This window comes from Phoenix dactylifera, chromosome 9, assembly GCF_009389715.1.
Source record: "Phoenix dactylifera cultivar Barhee BC4 chromosome 9, palm_55x_up_171113_PBpolish2nd_filt_p, whole genome shotgun sequence".
Lineage (NCBI taxonomy): Eukaryota > Viridiplantae > Streptophyta > Magnoliopsida > Arecales > Arecaceae > Phoenix > Phoenix dactylifera.
The window spans coordinates 13563574-13583377 of record NC_052400.1 but is presented as its reverse complement, the minus strand read 5'-3'; the positions used below and the strand labels follow the sequence as shown (position 1 = coordinate 13583377).

Sequence of the window (19804 nt, the reverse complement as noted above, 5' to 3'; positions counted from 1 at the left end):
CTGGAGGAGAATAGCCGAACGAGGCGGAGTTAAGCTGCATGGGCCCGAGGAAGGAAATGCGGATTCCTGATGCCTACTGTTCCTTCAGTTATTACAATCTAGAGGATCCAACTCCATGCTGCTATATATTTTCTTGCTACTGCATGCTCATTGCACCTGACATTATGGCATTGAGGACATATCGAGTTTTTTTTTTTTTTTTTAATCGAAGTTTTCTTTATGCAGAGCCCTTTTGTTAGAAATTTGTGACCTTATGGCCTCACAGAAGACATGAAGATGCTGTGTTAGACCATGCAAGAGGTGTGAGAGAAACAACTGCAAGGTTGAGCACTGGGAATCCATGATCAACCCACAAACCGAGCCTAACCATGCAACTTGAACGAGGCTCAGCAACACTATATTCATACGCTATTGCTCTCCTGAACTGTGCGTTAATTGCAGCCCAGTAGCTACAGTCCTTGTGCCATTGCGTGGCTGCTTCATACTAGTGTTAGAAATTTTACTACAGCCACCTCACTGGAAACTGGAACGAACAATGCTCACAGGAAGCCGAACACTGCGTTGGGCAGTTGTTCATTTCAGCCATTTTTAGAAAATATTTGCAAGCTTAACAGCATATTTTCATTTGCTAAGGGTGAGAAGATCAAATAACACATTGCATTTTTTTTTTGCAATCAGGAGTTTCACGGTAGGTCCCTTTAAATCACATTCGAATTAACCAGAACAGATCCCTAGTCTCCAGTTTGTTTATTTTGTAGATGGACAAGCTCCCCTTCTGTGCTGTGAGCGTCGTGCCGGAGACTGTCTTATAATGGACAAATATTTCAATAGGTGCATGTTTACAGGACCCAATTGTTAATAAACTGTTAAAATAAAAGCTAGCTTCGTCCTAGTTTAGAGTTTTTTTCGGAGGTATGAATTAGCTGTGATAATTCATCTAGAGAAACCAAAGGATATCATCTAGAGACCAGTTATAAGGATAGCCAGATGCAGATTTCCCATACCTGGTAATGATTCATATTCCAGGCAGGATTTGATCTTGATTCATCACAGATGATGGCGTTGCATTTCTCTACATAAGACCTTCCGGTATCAGGGTGTCAGCTCGAGTTTTTAAAGGCTTCTGCTACATATTGCCCTTGGTACACTGGCGGTCAACAGTATTTAGTAATAGTTAACTTGGACTGGGAAGTCAGGCATCAGGATTGTTTTTTCTGGTAATTGAAAAAGAAAACAGAGTCTGGAACCAGATTTAAATTACAGAAACCTAACTCAAGTACAGCAACAAGATTAGTTCAAGTGCTGCAATAAGATTAAGTAGGTGTCATCAGAGAAACCACATGACAATGCAAAGAATATCCTGAGCACTTCCATCATCAAGTATATATTCTAATCGGTGGTTATAACCATATGGAGACCCATACTAGTATAACAATAACTAAGCAAGAATCTTGGGATAGATTGCATCTGTCCTCGAATTTGGTCAGCAGATCGTACATCAAAATTATGTTGCCTATTCTTCCTGCGGAAATTGCGGGTTCTGGCCTACCATGACTTTTCAGTGTTATTTACCTAAACATCTTCAATATGCCTGTATGCAACTCTCTCCCTCCTACTTTCCTATAAAGAATACACCACATACAAAAGAAAGGAAGATTCAGAAGCCATTCCCAACAACAAAACATAACCTCATACTGAATATATCCATAATCAGGCAAATGCCTTCCCTGATGCTTGATCTGCCATTGGTACTCCATTGCTCCAAGTTCCACGCCTTTACATAAGCCAATGTTTGAATTCAAAAGATCGAAGAAAGACAATAACTTTTGCAACAAGACGTTAAACCAAACTTAAGGGTGTATCTAAATGTTTTGACATTAATAGCAGGATATGTAATATGCATAAGATATAGTTTTATTTTCATTTCATCATGTCAAAACCATATGTGCTTGAGGACAAATCTAGCATCATTATGGAAACCATCAAGCAAGCAAATAGAAAATACCCTAGTGGAACAAAACATATTTGGAGTCTAGACCCATACTGAATATATCCATAATCAGGCAAATGCCTTCCCTGATGCTTGATCTGCCATTGGTACTCCATTGCTCCAAGTTCCACGCCTTTACATAAGCCAATGTTTGAATTCAAAAGATCGAAGAAAGACAATAACTTTTGCAACAAGACGTTAAACCAAACTTAAGGGTGTATCTAAATGTTTTGACATTAATAGCAGGATATGTAATATGCATAAGATATAGTTTTATTTTCATTTCATCATGTCAAAACCATATGTGCTTGAGGACAAATCTAGCATCATTATGGAAACCATCAAGCAAGCAAATAGAAAATACCCTAGTGGAACAAAACATATTTGGAGTCTAGACCCATAGTGTGCATGACACAATAAAGAGAACCAAGCAGTTTGCCTAGTCTGGATGATAAAAAAAATAAACTTACGATCTATTTTTCATTTTTAGCAAAAAAGATTTAGAAAATAAAGTGGATGACTTATCACATTCTTAGAGATCACCCATGATAATGTGATGCTAGGAATCACATAATAGAAATAAAAAGTCATGTAGAAATTTGTAAGGAGAAACCCATAGCCCCCATGCCTTTCCAAGATAAAAGCCACCTTAGGTTATCTAATGATGTATAATTTTTGTTCTCCAAAAACTCTACTTGCTTACCTTTCAACAGTTAAGTTTAAGTTCAAGCTATTTTTCTTTTCCCCCAAATCCCCTTTAATTTTATATTTTTCCAGTAGGGTTTAATGTGAACATATCCGAATAAGAAAACAACCAACATGATTACAAACATCACAGATATCATCGTCATGTTGATGCATGTAAGCATTATCAACATTGCTTTTCTTTTGGTACAGCATAATATCCAAGTTTCAACTACCAACAGCAGTTGCATCATGTTCTTACCATGACTTGGAAAATCATTTTAGTTAGTTGGAAAAGCCCTTAGGCGATCATTTTCGTGCGATAAACAGATGACCAACATCATCACAAAAGTATATTATATTATATTATTATCAGTTCCAAAGTTCTTTATTCCACAAACTGCCCATTTTACAAGACAAGCAAGTATGCAACTATCACTTTGGCATGTCTAATTTGCTACCATACATTTGACAGAATATCCTCTCTTTATTATGAAAAAGTTTCCAAATTGTATTTGAATTCATCATGTTATCAACTTCCCCAGCAGGAAATATTGACTACATAGTCTACTTCATAGCTCCTGTTGCTCATTGACCACTGTTGAAACATTACAAGCCTTTTTCATCTATATCAGCTTCACTTTCCACTCACAATTATAGTTAAGCTCTACTTAGCCTTCCGAATACCTCAGGATGGCAATTCAACCCAACAACATACCCCTATCAACTCCATTCCCAGCAGACCACTTTCCATAGCATAAGAATCATAATAACTACTAGACTATGGATGCCAGTTTTTAGGAATACTCCATCTTAAATGAAACATAAGAATATTAAAACCATTCATACCCTGATTCAAACAATTGCATCATTCTCTCGAGTTTGGTGCAATCAATGGGCAAAAGATTAAATCATCTTAGATGTTCGGCCCTGCATTATTGCATACTGGGGCTAATCCAAAGGAATTTATTCTTTATTATACTCACTTTTAACTATCAAATGTAACATTCTCATCTTTTGTAACCTCGCCTTATCCTAAATCCCATACTGTGCTAATGTTCTCTCTTTAGCATGCAACATTCTAATCTAAATGGTTGAGTACCTTTGTCCAATCTCAAAAAATTTTCTTTTGAATCTTAATGGTATTTCCTGATAAGGAGAACTCTTAAAAGGTCCATGCTCACTTCAAGCACCTTATTGTCATCATACATTAGCCCATATCCCTCCACCTCTTATATAATAGTTTCAAGGTAGTGAAAGCAACCCATCTATGAAATTTATCTTATTTCATTTAAACTATACACATATTTCCAGTATTTCTATTTGATCAACTTATCAGTTGCTGAGATTCATTTGGAGGGGAAAAAGAATTTTTTTAACAATAATGATCAGATTTAGTCATCTCAATTTGATCAAATGAGGCAATTTCCTGCAGCGATGTCCAACACTTACAAAAGATGGTTTCATGAAAGATCCTGCGCCACAAAAAGAAATAGTGCGCCATGCATCAACCATCAAAGATTTATGATGATGAATATTAATGCCTGTTTTTTGTGAACTGTTGTTTTCTAAGACTAGGTTTTATTTTTAGACAAGAAAAGTTCTGGTTTGCCTAAAACAAATAACCTCAAAACATCTGATTTTCTACTTCTTGGAAGTTTTTGCTTCAAAGCTAATAATATTTGAAGCATCAAAAATGACCTTGCTAAACAACTGACATGCCTGACTTACAACCAATCTCGTTTTGGAACTTTTAAATTCTAGACCTTTTTCATTGAAATGCTCTGTTTAAGTCAAAAATTTAGAACACAAGGAAGACATAATTTACTGCAACAGTTCTAACCACCTCAGGGAATAAAAGGAATGTCGGTTTTAGAAATTCAACAGGTTAAGGCATGAAATGCATTGCAGCCCTTGAGCATAAGGTGGCATTCATATGTGAACCTGCAACAGTTGCATGATGACGAGTACGAGAATTAAGAAAAATAGTCAACAAAAGCATGGTACAGAAAAGAATGAGCAATAGCTAGCTTATGGAAGTTGGTGCTACGGTCTCAAAAGACTTCCCAAATCAACAACTGTTAAAATTAACCATATAAATCAAGAAGATCAAGGCTTGTTTCACAAAGCTATAATGGATGGAAAAAAGAGGATTCATCCAATAACAATTACTCTTGTCTTTGCTTTTTTTTTAAAAAAAATACTGATAGATTTTTTTTAAAAAAAATACAGATAGATTTTTTTAAAAAAAATACAGATAGTTTTTTTTAAAAAAAATACAGATAGATTTTTTTAAAAAAATACAGATAGTTTTTTTTTTAAAAAAAAATACAGATAGTTTTTTTTTAAAAAAAATACAGATAGATTTTTTTTAAAAAAAACACTGCTAGATTTTTTTTAAAAAAAATTACTGATAGATTTTTTTTTAAAAAAATACTGATAGATTTTTTTAAAAAAAAAATACTGATAGATTTTTTTAAAAAAAAATACTGATAGCAGCATGATAATGGTAGAAAGCCTGCCAAAATTAAAGAGAACTTGTTCATAATGGACCAATCCTGGTGGAACATTTCCATAAATGTTCATATTATGCCTAAAAGGAAAACGAGAGAGCAGCTTACGAAATGTTTCTTAAGAACAACTGATCAATCAGCACACTTAGATAACTACTGGATACTTAAGTAGAATCCAACAGATGAACAAAAAGATTATCATGAACAAAAGAATGTAGACTTCAATACATGTGGCTGCAGTACATAGAACAAATATCAATGGCTTGTCAAAAACATATATCCATCATCAATGTAGCATCAAAACAAACAAATTTTTAGACCTCCACTGCCACGTTCGGCGGAACATCATATAACCACATATAAAACAGTGCCCAAAAATTTCATCTCTGAAAGAGCAAACAATGAGATATCAAAGCATAGATGACAAAAGAATAAGCCTGAAACAACTGTCAACTTTATTAATTTCTAAGTACTTAAACGGTCTTTTTCATCTTCAAAGAAAAGAAAGAATTAAAGACTCAAGTTTTCCAAATCACAATGGAAATTATTATCATCTCAAACAAAAAGATCCCAACCGAGACTCAAGCCAAATAAATAGAAGAGCATGACAGACCCAAGAAAATTTAGCACGTAGATAGAAAGAATCCCCCTGCCCTTTTGCTCTCATGCTTCTATCCAGCAGAGCATGAATTCAAACTAACCTCCAATAGGAGAAAGAGAGGCAGGAAGGAAAACAGAAGCAATAATAAATCTTCGTCTTTCAGTGAGAAGAAATCCTGAAACTGAGGGACTTGTTAAGCCAGGTTCTCCAGCTCCCGCTCCCTTTCCTGCCAAGCACCTGGGAAGCACGCTCATCCACCACCCCCTCCTTCTTGCACAACACGAAGTTCCTCGTGCCGCGAGAATCGATCGACTCCCAAGGGCTCAAAGCTGCCGATCCACCATCCAAAACAACATCAGTTGAATATTCAACAACATAGAGAACGACGGGAGTAATAAGAAAGGAGGACGACGATAACATACCATCAGATCCAGAATAGAGAAGGAAGTTATTGAAATCGGAGCCGAGGACGGGAAGGCGGCCCTCCCGGGCGTAGGACTTGAGGGCGGTGGATATGACGGTGCCGACCATCTCCCCTTCGTTCACCAGAAAGCGGATGGGACCAGCGCTGCCCAAAACATTGACGGTGATGAGGCATCGGTTGCTGGCACCAGCCCGATTGCCTCCACCGCGTCCTCGGGGAAGCTGCCGGTTTTTCTTGAGCTTGATCTGCAAGGACGGAGCGACGAGGGCCATCGTCGGCAGCGGCGGCGATCAAAAAATAGATGGATTTTCTTTTTTTTAAAAAAAACCCCTTTTGATTGGTTGGAATTAATTATTGAGAGGAAAGACGGATCGTGGCGGTCAGTCGGTGGTGGGAGATGGGTGGAAGGAGGGATCGAGGCCGAGGCAGCGGTAGTGCCAGCCCTGCATGCAGGAACCGAAGAACAAAGAGGAATCCGAGGAGGTAGGGTGGACTCGTGCCGCGGTCGCCCTCTTCTTCGACGACGACGACGAGAAGAAGGGGGAGGGCGTCAGGTAATCTCTCACCATTCACGAGTTCCGAAGGCCAGCGCGAAACAAGAAAGGGAGATATAGAGAGAGCGAGAGGGAGGAGGAAAGGGAGAGGAAAGAAACCGGAGCGGAGATGGAATTTAGTTGGCTTGATTGAGGGATATATAAAGGGCGAGTTGGTGGTAGGGTTTGTGACGTAAAAGATGTCGGCGGTCCGGTTCGGCTGCTGATGGCCTTGTTGGTACGTTAAAAACGGAGGCGGCCGTTGCCGTAGACCAAGCTGTTTGAGGGTTTGTTGCGCTTTGATTGCGTTTATTCTCACAACTCTCTTATTCCCACACGTGACAACCCAATATGTATTCATATTTTATCTCTTTTTCTACTGGTAATCAGATTTTCTTTCGTAAATTCTCCAAAAGATCCTCGAATTTTCTCTTTATTGTGGGTTAGTCCGCAATAAAGTGCACAAAAGTCCACGTAAGGGGTCACTACACTGTAGCCAGCTAATTTCTTTGACATTATGCATTTTTGGTAGATGATATGCATGCATCTCGATTTACCAAGCATGTAAATAATGCTGTTTGTTGATAAATTCTCTGCCTCAAACAAATTAGCATGGTAAAACTCGAGTGAAAGATAATAAAGTATGTAAACTAAAATTGTAACATGATTTAAATAGCTTTACAAGGGGATGTCATGCAATACTCTTAGGAATCGGTCGATCTAAGATCGATCCTATAGTAGCAAACTCATTCAGGTCCGGCATGTTTTTGTAAATAGCAAATCTCTATCTCTATACTTATTAAGTAGAAAGAAGAAAGAGTATTGAAATTCTCTCTAAAATTTTAAAAATATTAAAAATATTTTAAAAATAATTTTTAAATTATTTTTGGATACCATGTAAAAAGGAAAAAATTGGCTCATATTTTCATCCAGTCAAAAAAAAAATTGCGTTTAGGAAGTTCAGCAAAAAATAGAAAAAATATTTCATTCTGCTTCCTTCCTATGTTTTTCTTCTCATGTACAAAAAAAAAAAACAAATCCTAAGTTGTATAAAAAAAATTTGAATTCCACAAAAAAGAAGAATACTAGATTGTTAATATTTTTCTAAAATTTTTAATTTCAGAAAAAAAGAAAATCCTAGGTCACTAATATTTTTCTCCGAGACTTTTCATAATAGACTCTCTTCCTAATATTTTTCTCCAGGCTAAAGAAAAAAAAATATAACCCAATAAGAATCCAAATTTTACAAAAAAAAAATCTGGGTCACTATGTTTTAAAATTTTTAAATGCATAAAAAAGAAAAATCCTATGTTGTTAATATTTTTCTTCCAAGACTCTTCATAAAAAAATTCCTTCCTAATATTTTTCTCCATACCAAAGAAAATTTCTCACTAAAAAAAATTTGAATTCCACAAAAAAAAGAGAAAAATCCTAGGCCACTCATATTTTCCTAAAATTTCTAATTCCACAGAAAAAGAAAAATTCTGGGTGTTATTTTTTAATACTTTTAATTTCATAAAAGGGAGATATCCTAGATCGTTAATATTTTTCTAAGATTTTGAATTCCACCGGAAGGAAAAATTCTAGATCACTAAAATTTTTCTCCTGGACTATTCATAATAAAATCCCTTCTTAATATTTTTCTCCATGGTAAAGGAAAAATTATCACTCACAAAAAAAATTCAAATACCACAAAAAAGGAAAATGCTAGGTTTTCTAATATTTTCCTAAAATTTTGAACTCCAAAAAAAGAAAAATCTTAGGTCACTAATATTTTCCTCTTGGGATTCTAAATAACAAAATTGCTTCCTAATATTTTTCTCCACATTTAGGGAAAAAATATCACTCACAAAAAATTTTAAATTCCTCAAAAAAGGAAAAATTCTCGGTTGCCAACATTTTTCTCCTCCGATTCTTCATAATAATTTTATCTAAATTTCACTTCTCAATCACTCATACAAAAAAAAGAATATTCCTTCCTCATATTTTTCTCCATGCCCACAAAAATAAAATGAATCGAAATTCCTTCCTAATATTTTTCTTCGCACTCACCAAATAAGGAAAAACCCAAATCTTGTAGATTCTGAAAAGAAAGGGAATTGAATGCGTCAAAAACGGATCAAATTAGATCCTTCGCAAGGTACACCAAGATTATTTAACTGCATGCACGTAGGCACCATGTTTAAGATGATTGGATGGTAGAGAATGAGACACAGGCCTAATTGGATCTAACGGAAAATAATTTTGGATGCCATGTGTTTATACTGCTCGAGGAGCAAGTGAAAAATAATATGGGTTCGTTAGGAAATCAAGTGTGGGTCAGGATGGGCTAGTTATGAAAGTAAGATGGGCTAGTCTTGTGACTTCAGAGGGCTGAGACATGGTGCAATAGCATTGTTTGAGGGGCTACTTCATCTGCCTTGTATCGTTAACGAATGTAACCAATGTAAACGTCAATCAAAGGTAAATTAAATGGATGTGGAAGCAAAATGACAATATATAACCTTCTTTCAAATTATGGAGTTTAAGGATTAATATGCAATGTAAGGGAGAGAAAGATGATTGGGGGCAATCAATATAATATATTAATATTCAATGTGATAGAGAGGAAAATTGCAAGATTTGCCCGTATCCTTTCCTTGAAAATTGGATTTTAGTAAAGCCAATTTCCTTACCAAGGCTTCTCATGGTTCAGACTTTCAGAAGTGAAATGTACCAAACCCCTGACTTCATCCATGGGATAATTCATGGAAGAAGTCATGAAACACTAATGAAAGGATACTTTTTGAGTGTCATGTTTATTGGATTTGTTTTTATGTTGACAAGGGATATCCGGGTCCCAAAGAAACCTCGTTGTTGCTAAAAAAAACTATGCAGTTGTGTTGATCTTTAAATCAGAACATGAATCTATATGTGTGGCTTATTTGTACCATTGTCAATAATAATCATGAGATCCAAAAAATGTGTATGCAGCGGCACATTTACCCCATGAATCAGAACATGGATACATATATATGTACATACATACATATGTTTATATTTATCTATGTATGTACTTTAGCACAATACTATTTCTATATCCTCTATATTTACCCCATGAATTTATGGATAGCAACAAGGGGAGCTTGAATGGGCCTTAAAAGCGTGGGTTATATCTTAGAGCCACCAGAGTAGCCCCATAATTATGCGCATACCTTTAAATGGGCCAAAAAAACCTAGACAAGGGAGTTGGCCTTGCTTTAAATGGGCCAGTCATGTTCCGTCCACACACCCAAAAAAGGGTTTTAGGTCAAATTAGATGATTCGTGCAGCCATGATGATTGGTTCAGCATATTGATCAAATTTCATGTTAGGTCATGTTAGGTCATGTTAGAATTTATTATTTACAAACTTGGATCTTTACACAATTTGATCTAATAGTAGAGTGAACCAATCAATCCATATCGATTTATCAGTCGACTAAGTGAATCGGATTCAATTTAATAGATTCCTCGTTTACCTTGCGAGGTCTAATATAACTTATCCCAATCTAACATTTTCAGAATTGACCTAATTTATCATAAATAAACATGCATGGATACCCATCTGTATCAAACAACCCAACCGAACAATAGAATAATCTTGTTTGTTTGGTGCTTATCAGTCCAAACTCACATATCCTGATATGCAGCAACCAAACCTTACTGGGTTGAGAAACAAACAATCAGAAGGCTTGTTTTGAGCATTCATCCTTCTTTCATGATAATGTAAGTTGTGCATGAAGTAAAAGACACCCTGAAACATGCCCGAGACAGCAGGTGTGGTGCTTGCATCATGTGTAGATGCAAATTAATGACAAACCGATCAGATAACGTTTGGCTCGGCACATCCCCATCCGAGACTGTGACAAGACTTGAAGAACCCTCCAATCCACATCTATCCCAACAAATTATTATCACTATACTTTCATTTCCCCCTATTCTAGTGAAAACTGCCCTCACAACCGGTTAACTACCAACCCAATACCGGTCCGAGAAACCAACTAACCAAGCCCGTGCTTTTGAGAATATTTACCTCCCAAGCCTTCTTTTAACAAATGAAGGCAAAACCCATGGCCAATGCTTAATTTTTTATTTTTTTATATAAACATCTTTCTAAATATCGAATTTTATATAAATATTTTTTTAAAATTAATATTTACACGTATACATTCATGGGATACTTGTTTTATTATTTTATTTTTTTATTTTTGTTTTTACACATGTGCCCACATGATCTAATGCTGTTAAAAAATTGATAATTTTAAATTAAAATAACTAAAATATTTTTAATAGGTAGATAAAAAAAATATTTATAAGACAATAGAAGGCAAAAAAATAATTTTAAAATTTTATTTTAATTTTATTACAATAAATATGATTTTTATTAAAGGTGTTAAAAAACTGTTATATTAGGAATATTTATAAGAAATAATATTTTATAAAAATATAAAAATAAATATAAATTTTAAAAAAATATTGACGTAAAGTTGAATATTCAGGAGGATATTTGTGAAAAAAAACCCTTAATACCTCCACCCCAGCTTCTCCTCTCTTCTCCTGTTTATCAAGATGCCCTCCCTTCGCGTAAAGCTAGGTAGCAGCGGGGGCAGCTGGCCCCCCGCTTTTTTTTTTTTTTTGCTCCCTTTATGCTTGGGACTCTACCAGCATAGCGTCCTTCTTTTTCTCTCTCTCACTTTATTCTTGGAGTTGGGGGAGAGATCTGGGACCTCCGGGGTCATGGGCTGCTCCCACAGCATTATTGGCGGCAGTAGTTGTATTGAGTCGGAAGATGTAAATAACAGCCGGAAGGACGGCCGGAGGCGGAGAGGTGGCGAAGCGGCGGCATCCGACGTTGCCGGAGGCTCGCCATCACCGTCCCCGGAGGTGGTAGATGTCAGGGCGTCCTGCACAAAGATGGCGTGGAGTCTCGGTCTGATGCTCTGCAGAGCGAGTGCGATACGGCGGCAGCGAAAGAGAGGAGGGATGGGGAATGAATGCTGCGCTGCGGAGAACAACAAGTCATGGCTGCTAGCAGCGGATGCCCGAGCTGAAACGGAGGCCGAGGCCGAACCCCAGTCGGTGCATTCCTCGTTCCGGTTCGGCTTTGGGTCGCAGGCGGAGGCTGCCTCGGTGGCGGCGGCGGCGGCGACCACGGTGCTTCTGTTGGTGAACTTGGAGGATGAGGGGGAGGAATTAGGGAGGGGCGAGGGCGTGGGGGAGTGGCAGAGGCTGGAGTCGTTGGAGAGGAGCATCTCGCCGCTCGCCGGGGCGCTGGAGAGGTACAGCTACGCCGATATACGGTCGGCCACCCGGGGCTTCTCCAGAGGTACCAATTTAGTGCTGCCTTTTTATCTCCTTACGTTCTAGCCTGGTTACGGTAATTGGATATTTGTTCTGGTAGGGAGGGAGCTTGGGAGGGGGCCGCTGAGCCGGGTGTACAAGGGGAGGATTGGGGTGGGGAGGAGGGCGGTGGCGATAAAGAGGGTGGAGGGGCAGGACCGGGAGAGCGCCAAGGCCTTCTGCCGTGAGCTGATGATAGCCAGCTCCCTTCGCAACGCCAATATCGTCCCTCTGCTCGGCTTCTGTGTTGACAAGGAGGGCATTTTTCTTGTCTACAAGTATGTCTCCGGTGGAAGCCTCGACCACCATCTCCACTGCCATGGTAGTCTTTTATATATATTTATATATATGTATACTGATTTACTTAATATTATATATTTGTATGTACGTTTATTGCTCCAATTGCGTCGATTTTATCTAATTTTAAGTAATTGAGATGGGGCATGCAGAGAGGAGGGGGAGGGGGAAGGTATTGCCATGGGAGGTGAGGTACAAGGTAGCGTTGGGGGTGGCGCGGGCTGTGGAGTACCTGCATCATGGCATGGACAAGTGCATCATTCATAGGGACATCAAGCCATCCAACGTCCTCCTCTCGTCCAACAGAACTCCGAAAGTGAGACTCCTCCTCTTTGTCATCTCTCTTTATCTCCCTCCCCCTCCCCACCCCCACCCCGATTTCACTTCCCTTTGGCTGCTAATTGCCCTTTTTTTTTTAAAAAAAAAAATTGCTTGCTGATTCATATGACCAGCACAAGCTTGCTTTCTTCCATCAAGTTGATCAGATGGTGGGCCAGTTAAGCACCTGCTCTTCCTCCTGCATAGGAAAAGCTTGCTAGTGGGCCAACCTCACAATATGCATGAGTATTGAAAGGCTACTGCCTGATCAACTGCCTATTCCTCCTAATTAATCATGTGATGATGCACACCAAATAGATAGATAGATGTGTACCTTCATTTGTTCTCCAAGTAATGTAGAACTGGTTAAGTGAAAGAAAAAAAAAAGAAGCAAAAGATAAAGAGTGGTTTCAGACAGCATAATGGGTTGCAGAGTAAGTTCATGCGTGGACCACTCGTAACAAAGAACATCTATGAGCTTAATGTTACGGCATAGTGGGGTGCTTGGTAGGGTTATATGTGGCCCACTCATAACAAATGAACAGCTATGAGCTTGATGTTACTAGTTTGTTTTGAATCATGAATTATATCATCTGCTTGTGTTTTTCTGCAGCTGTGTGACTTTGGATTGGCTACATGGATTCAGGGACCCTCTCTACCCTTCCTCTGCAAGTCTGTCAAAGGAACTTTTGGGTAAGAAGCAGAAGTGATTTAATCATCCTTTTTTTTTTATTATCCAGGAAATCTGCTTGTGATATGTTTTCCTTCTTATCGTGGCTCCAAATTCAGCTATTTGGCTCCAGAGTATTTTCAACATGGGAAGCTGTCGGATAAAACTGATGTTTATGCATTTGGGGTGTTACTGCTGGAACTAATTACTGGGCAGAAAGCAATTGATCGAAATAGGCCTCAGGGAGATGAGAATTTAGTTTTGTGGGTAAATACTCATAATCATTTATTTTTCTCTATATTGATTTTGCTGCTAAATTTCTTCAAATTATATAACAGGCTTGTTATTTTGATTTTTTTATAAAAATATAGAAGGATCATTATTGTCATATATCTGCATTTTAAGTACTTGTGCTAAGAATATTGGTAAACCTGCCTGTCATCTTCTATCCTCCAACCTCCATTTCATCTTCTTTATCTGCCAAAAGATTGCCAGTCTAGGCAGCCAATAAGGAGAGGTTATAGCAAGAATGCAATTCTTATTTGGTTGAGGAGAGTATTTAATGGCAATCAGCATCATGAAAATCAATTTATGAACTCATCTCCATTTTGATATGGTGCGAAGATGAGAATTTTACATGTGATATTCATCTCTACCTTCATATTTTTTGATTCTTGTAGAATTGCATTTGAAGGGTTTTGTCTTGCTGATTAGCGTTCACTATTGCATATTAAATCTGGAAAAAATGTCTGATCTTCCTTTTCTTCCGCTCAAGAAGATTAAACTTTTATATCGTAAAGAAACTGCAATGTTCAAACTTGATACTACATTTTAACAAACTTTTTAAAGGAAACCAGGCAGGTTTGAAAGTTCAATTCCACCAGCAAAAACTGGTAACAAAAATAAGCTTTTTGTACAAGAACGGAAGAAAAGGTTTGAATGTTGTGAAGCACTCATTGTAATAAGACAAAATCTGAGAAGGGCTGAGCAATCTATTTCTAAACTTTTATGCCTTCGGTAGACCAATTTATTGATTGCTTGTAGAGGGTTCCTCCACAGCCCCTCAAAAAAATTATCTTACATAAGTCATCTTTTAGAAATAGCTATTCGTCATAATTAACAATAAAATGGACTATGGCCAGTCCAAGAGTAGGTAGTAATAAGGAGAATATTTTTGAAAAATATCTATTGTTAATGGGAACTGTGTGTGTTGAACAAGACTGATATATACATAAACAAATTCACATATCATTGCCAGTAGTTATCCTTATTTGTAGAACCAAGCTTTTATAATGATGATCCTGGCAGCGAAGATATGAAATTTGACTGGGTGTTTGGATCGCGAACAGCAATGGGAAGGGCAAAGGGCATACTTTTCAATTGCAAAAAAAAAAAAAAAAGAGAGTTGAAGGGCAACCTGCTCTAGTTCCTTCTTGTGAGCATTGGTAGTAGTTAAGTGCTCAGATGCTAGCCAAAAATTACATGTTGAACAATACTTTCTTGATATACATCGTAGATCTGCTCCTAACCCCTTGCCCTACGTGACAAGTCAGTTCTTGGCATAATATGGGTGGCATGGTACTAAATTGGAGAACTTATAATAGTAGGTTTACTAGGATTGTTGAGCTAGGCTTTTATGGTGGGAAAAGGAAAGCTTTTAAAGAGTATTAATGCCTATTTTCAGTTTTTAAAAAAATGAGAAAGGTGAGGAAACAGGATAGTTGGTTTGGCTTAAAATTTAAGGTTATAATTGGCCTGTCTTCATGGGCATCTATTATAACCATTAGGATGGATATTTAGTTGCTTGTTGAGTTGACAATTTTCTCTTTTTTATAGTATAAAGTTGACATTTTAATTGAAAATGCGCTCGGCCACTAGCTGCTAGTTAGGGATGCATGATGGCCAATTACCAGATCCCAATGTTATATTAGTTATCCATTTTTCTCAGGGTACGATACAACTAGCTAGAATTATTGCTCAAGTCAAGCTAGAGTAACCAAGCAAATTAGATCTACATCCCTAGCTCATATATTAATAGTTCATACCAATGAAAACTAGTGACATATGGAGCTCAATTGCATGTAGAGCCTCTGGTCATCTATATTCCGTGATATTAGTTGGTCACCATTAGCCACCGAAGAGTTATTGTTCTCCTTGGGACACCAGGGCCATCCTGATTCCTTATCCTCAAGGATACTGTTTAAGGCATGCAACACCTGCATGAAAATCTTGCAGGCAACACTTGCACCTGAACCACCCTTAGTGCATCATCTGTTGGGAAGAAGCATGTTCCTATGGCTATTTCTCCTCTTGGTCCTTCAAGAATAAATTGCAGATAATGCCTGCTATATATACATATAAACTTATCAAGGTAATTAGGGATAAAAGGTTTAATGGCAGAATATCAACTTGCACATGTTGAGTCAATGAGACTTTTCTTACAATGATATGTTATCGAATATCATTTTTTTTTATTGAATTTGTCTATGCTTTTGTAAGTAGCTACATTTGTTCATTGAGAATCACAATCATATTATGTGGAAATATTCTTTTTAAAAAATTCCACTATCATCTTCTCTTCATTTGGTGCCTTTGTTCCACTAAATCATTCAAATAAGCTCAAAAAATGGAGGAAAATGACAAGAAAAACACTGTTGGTGTAGTCGTCAAACAAGTTTTTTGAATTAGGGTCTTGGAAACCTCATCCTTTGATGTATTGGTTGCATCTGTGAGGAATCTTTGTCCGTAGGTTGATTATGTTATTTGTTTTGGCTTGTTAATTTGTCATGAATACTTCATAGATAATGTGATCCATTTCTTTGAAGATTTTAGCAAAAAGAATAATGGAAGGCTGCAATGTTTCCTTATTTTGGTTTTATTACTTGTTCCATTATTGAAATCAAATAGGGATCAATGCTTCAAATTATGAATATCTAAGTATCAGTATCTTTTATTAGCACCACATAATAACATAAACACTACATAGAAAGAAAATATCTTAACCTGTAATCAACTTAATAAACATAAAGCCTTGCACAAGGCATAAAAAGACAAAAAAAAAAAAAGGAAAGCTCCTCTAAGGAACAACTTCATTAAGCATAGATCTTTTTCATATAAATTAGCTAATCTATATTTAGAACTGGAATATCATATATGATTACTTCACCAATCATATCTGATACATTATCATACTGTGTCATAAGAATCACAAAATTGATATCCACGCTAAATATGCTAGTGTCACAGCATCAAATTTGTGTCAGTTCTTATTATCTTGTGTTGTCCTGCTTTGAATTGTTAATCTCTCTCTCTCTATATATATATATCTATCTATCTATCTATCTATCTATCTATCTCTCTATCTCTATCTTTCTTTATGGCCCACCCCAACAAGATGGCCTAGTGACTGCACAGTATTTGCACCAATCTGAGATAAAAGCCCTCTTCCAACCCCGTCCTCCTAAACCAACCATTCCACCAAGCCATTTCCTCATTGGCAATTCTAACGCAACCCTTCCCTCACTGGCATAGCACACCATATATACTCCATGCCGAACGCTGAAATTGCAATGACCGGCGGATGTATTTCATCTTTATTCTCTGCTATATACTCGGTTGCTTTCTCTGAATGCTTAAATACACTATCTCAATTCTGTGATGTTGCAGTAAAACCATAGGCTGCAAAATAAATAATTGATCCTCTAAACCTTTACATCCTTGTCCAAACTAAGAATGCTGATCATATTTCCCATGGTTTCCTCGATAATCTGTTGTGTGCAGTGTTCTGCAACATTCTTATTACTTTCTTAAGGTCTGAATTTGGCAAAAGGTTTTCATGGACAGCTTAGGGATACCCACAGATCTCATGACATGTTTTTCTTTTGAGAACTAGGACAGGAATATCTGATGACATGTTAATATCATAACCCTCAACAAGATGGTTAATATTATTTTGTAGTAGTAGTAGGAACTCACAAAATTCTTTGGGATTCTAGTACAGTATCTTTAAAATGATACCATTAAATAGTTGTTCATTTGAGTAGCTTATCGTAATGATTGCCTCTTGAGAATTTCAAGTTATGGGTTTCAACAAAATGATAACTATGAAACACAATTAGATGGTTCTGGTGTATATCTCAGCACCTGCTTAGCCAATCTTTGATTTATCATACCCAAAACCCTATTATTTGTGAAGTTCTAAATGCATTTGTGCACAGCAATATCACTTGTTCATTTTTCATCTCCATGCTTGGACATCTTCACTTGGCAGTCATAGAGATATGATCATCAAGATTGCCTTTATTCTGGTAGAGATTATATGCAATTTTCTGCTGCCACAAGCATTTCACATGGAAGGCCAGGAAGGCTGCCTGGTAAATCTGAAAAATTGAAATCGTCATGGAAGTTAAATAATTCATCATACCATGTCGAATATGTGTATCGACTCTGCAAGCTAATAAGTGTGTAAATTTTGGCAGGCAAAGCCACTCCTGCAACAAGGTGAAGGAGCTGTGGAAAAGCTGGTGGATCCAAGGTTAAAACCCAGTTCATATCGTTGGAATGAGATGAGCCGAATGGTTCGTGCAGCCACTGCTTGTGTTAACGGTGACGAATCTGGAAGGCCAAGCATTGATCAGGTGATCGAAATGTTGCTTCTAGGAGAAAGCACTTGCAGCGACTGGTCTGTTTTCATCGGTCATGGTTGCCTTGCTGGATATGGTTCTCGGACAAACGATCTGCTGCAAAAGGGTGATATGAGAGGCCATCTAGCTCTGGCCATGCTTGGGGTTTCTGACACTGAGGAAGATGACTCGCATGGTAGATGAATCATTTTGGCAACCTCAACTTTCTGCATTTTTCATTTCTCTTAATTATTTTCTTTCGTTCTTTCTTTTCTTCTGTTGGAACCTCAAATTAACTTGTTCACTGATTGTCTTCCTTTTTGTTTCACTAAATCAAGCTGTAAATATGGTGACAAAGGAAGCAAAATATTTTGTCCGCACGACCTGTGAAAATATTTTGTCTTCCTTTTTGTTAAGCTGCAGGCCACATAGTTACTGTAGTCTTCTCTCCTGAGGAACTGAACAAGTAGCACACTTCCGCTGATTGTCTCGAGTTTCCTTTTGACAGCATAATTTTCACTTCTACAAACTCATAAAAATACTATTTAAAAATACTAACTTTCTGGTCTAAAGTTTAACCTTCATTCAGTACCCCAGGTTACTTGATAAGACATTATGAGAAGCGTAACTTTAGCTTGGCAGGCATCCAAATTTCATTATAATAGGACCAATTCCTCGGATAGGGCTCACTGATTGGCATCTAATAAAGTAATTGATTCCAGCTAGGACTCTCTCTGTTTTTTTTCTTTTTTTTTTTTAAAGAGCAAAAGGATAGCTTTATTTTCCTTGCTACTTAATGAAGCTCCTTTTGTTGATGGTATTAGTTTTCTAGTCCGATAACAACTCTTTGCAGTTGTACCGGAGATTTAGGTTAATTCTGACTTTGCCAGAGCTCGAAGGCTAGCTCGCGGACCTTTTTTTTTTATTATTTTTGGGATAGAAATAGATTTATTAAACCAATTTAGAATAAATACGTTCTTGAGTATAAAAAAAGGAAAGGGCTCGTTTTGCAGGCCGCTACGTTTTTATATTAAAAATTTTATGCTACTCTTCTCTTTAATTTCTAGTGCCTTGCCAGTATTAAAGTTCTGAAAGAAGTTAAACCGATCAGGTTCCTTCATAGGAGCAGGAATTCCGATACTTCAAATAGTAATTTTCAAATTTTAGAAAATAAAATAAATTTTCTTTGTAACTGTAAAAAAGTTTGAAGCTTTAGGTTTATTTTCATTGAGCTTGTTTATATTTCTGGTAGACCTCTAGCTTCTACAAATATTTGAAAAAAAAAAAGGTATCCGATAATTTATCATTAGTAGCTGAGCAACCAAGTGAACTTTTGCAGTTACGATCGCTTGAAAGGATAAGGGTTGGGTATGACTTAATCTAATATAACAAGTATGGAGAAGAAAGATGGGTGCCGCTGAAAATTATGGAGAAGACCATTGAGAATTGGAAAAAAGAACAGGATAATAAACGATGAAGCCAGTATTTGTTACATGCTGTATTTTCCGTTCTAGCTTTAACCTAAAATTAATAAATATTTTGCATGTCAAAATTGTATCTCCCTTTGTACTCTCTTTAAGAGAGTCAGCCTGATAGCCTTTCTCATGTTATTTAATCTTTTTTAGCAGATAAATTTTACTTGTTTTTGTTGAATTATGAATTGATTTTTTGAGCTAACATCTTTCGGTGATAAGATTTCTTACCATGATTCTTTTCGTAATTATGTGTATATCTATATACACACATACACATACGTGCATATATAAATAATATAGTTAGATATATTTATGAT

General features: G+C 37.0%; 2 protein-coding genes across 2 annotated transcripts; one reads left to right on the top strand and one right to left on the bottom strand.

Annotated features, from left to right (window-relative positions):
- Window positions 1–5619: 5619 nt before the first annotated feature.
- LOC103701859 lies at window positions 5620–6893 on the bottom strand. Its single transcript, XM_008784065.4, has 2 exons — window positions 6211–6893; window positions 5620–6117 (listed from the first exon to the last, which is right to left on the bottom strand). Exons 1-2 carry the CDS (start codon window positions 6482–6484, stop codon window positions 5948–5950), a joined length of 444 nt encoding a protein of 147 aa, XP_008782287.1. The 5' UTR covers window positions 6485–6893; the 3' UTR covers window positions 5620–5947.
- Window positions 6894–11355: 4462 nt separating this feature from the next.
- LOC103701857 (probable serine/threonine-protein kinase PBL23) lies at window positions 11356–18439 on the top strand. The gene is made up of 6 exons (XM_008784064.4): window positions 11356–12091; window positions 12167–12427; window positions 12555–12718; window positions 13334–13413; window positions 13510–13657; window positions 17869–18439. The coding sequence occupies exons 1-6, from the start codon at window positions 11503–11505 to the stop codon at window positions 18214–18216; spliced, it is 1590 nt and encodes a 529-aa protein (XP_008782286.2). The 5' UTR covers window positions 11356–11502; the 3' UTR covers window positions 18217–18439.
- Window positions 18440–19804: the final 1365 nt, after the last annotated feature.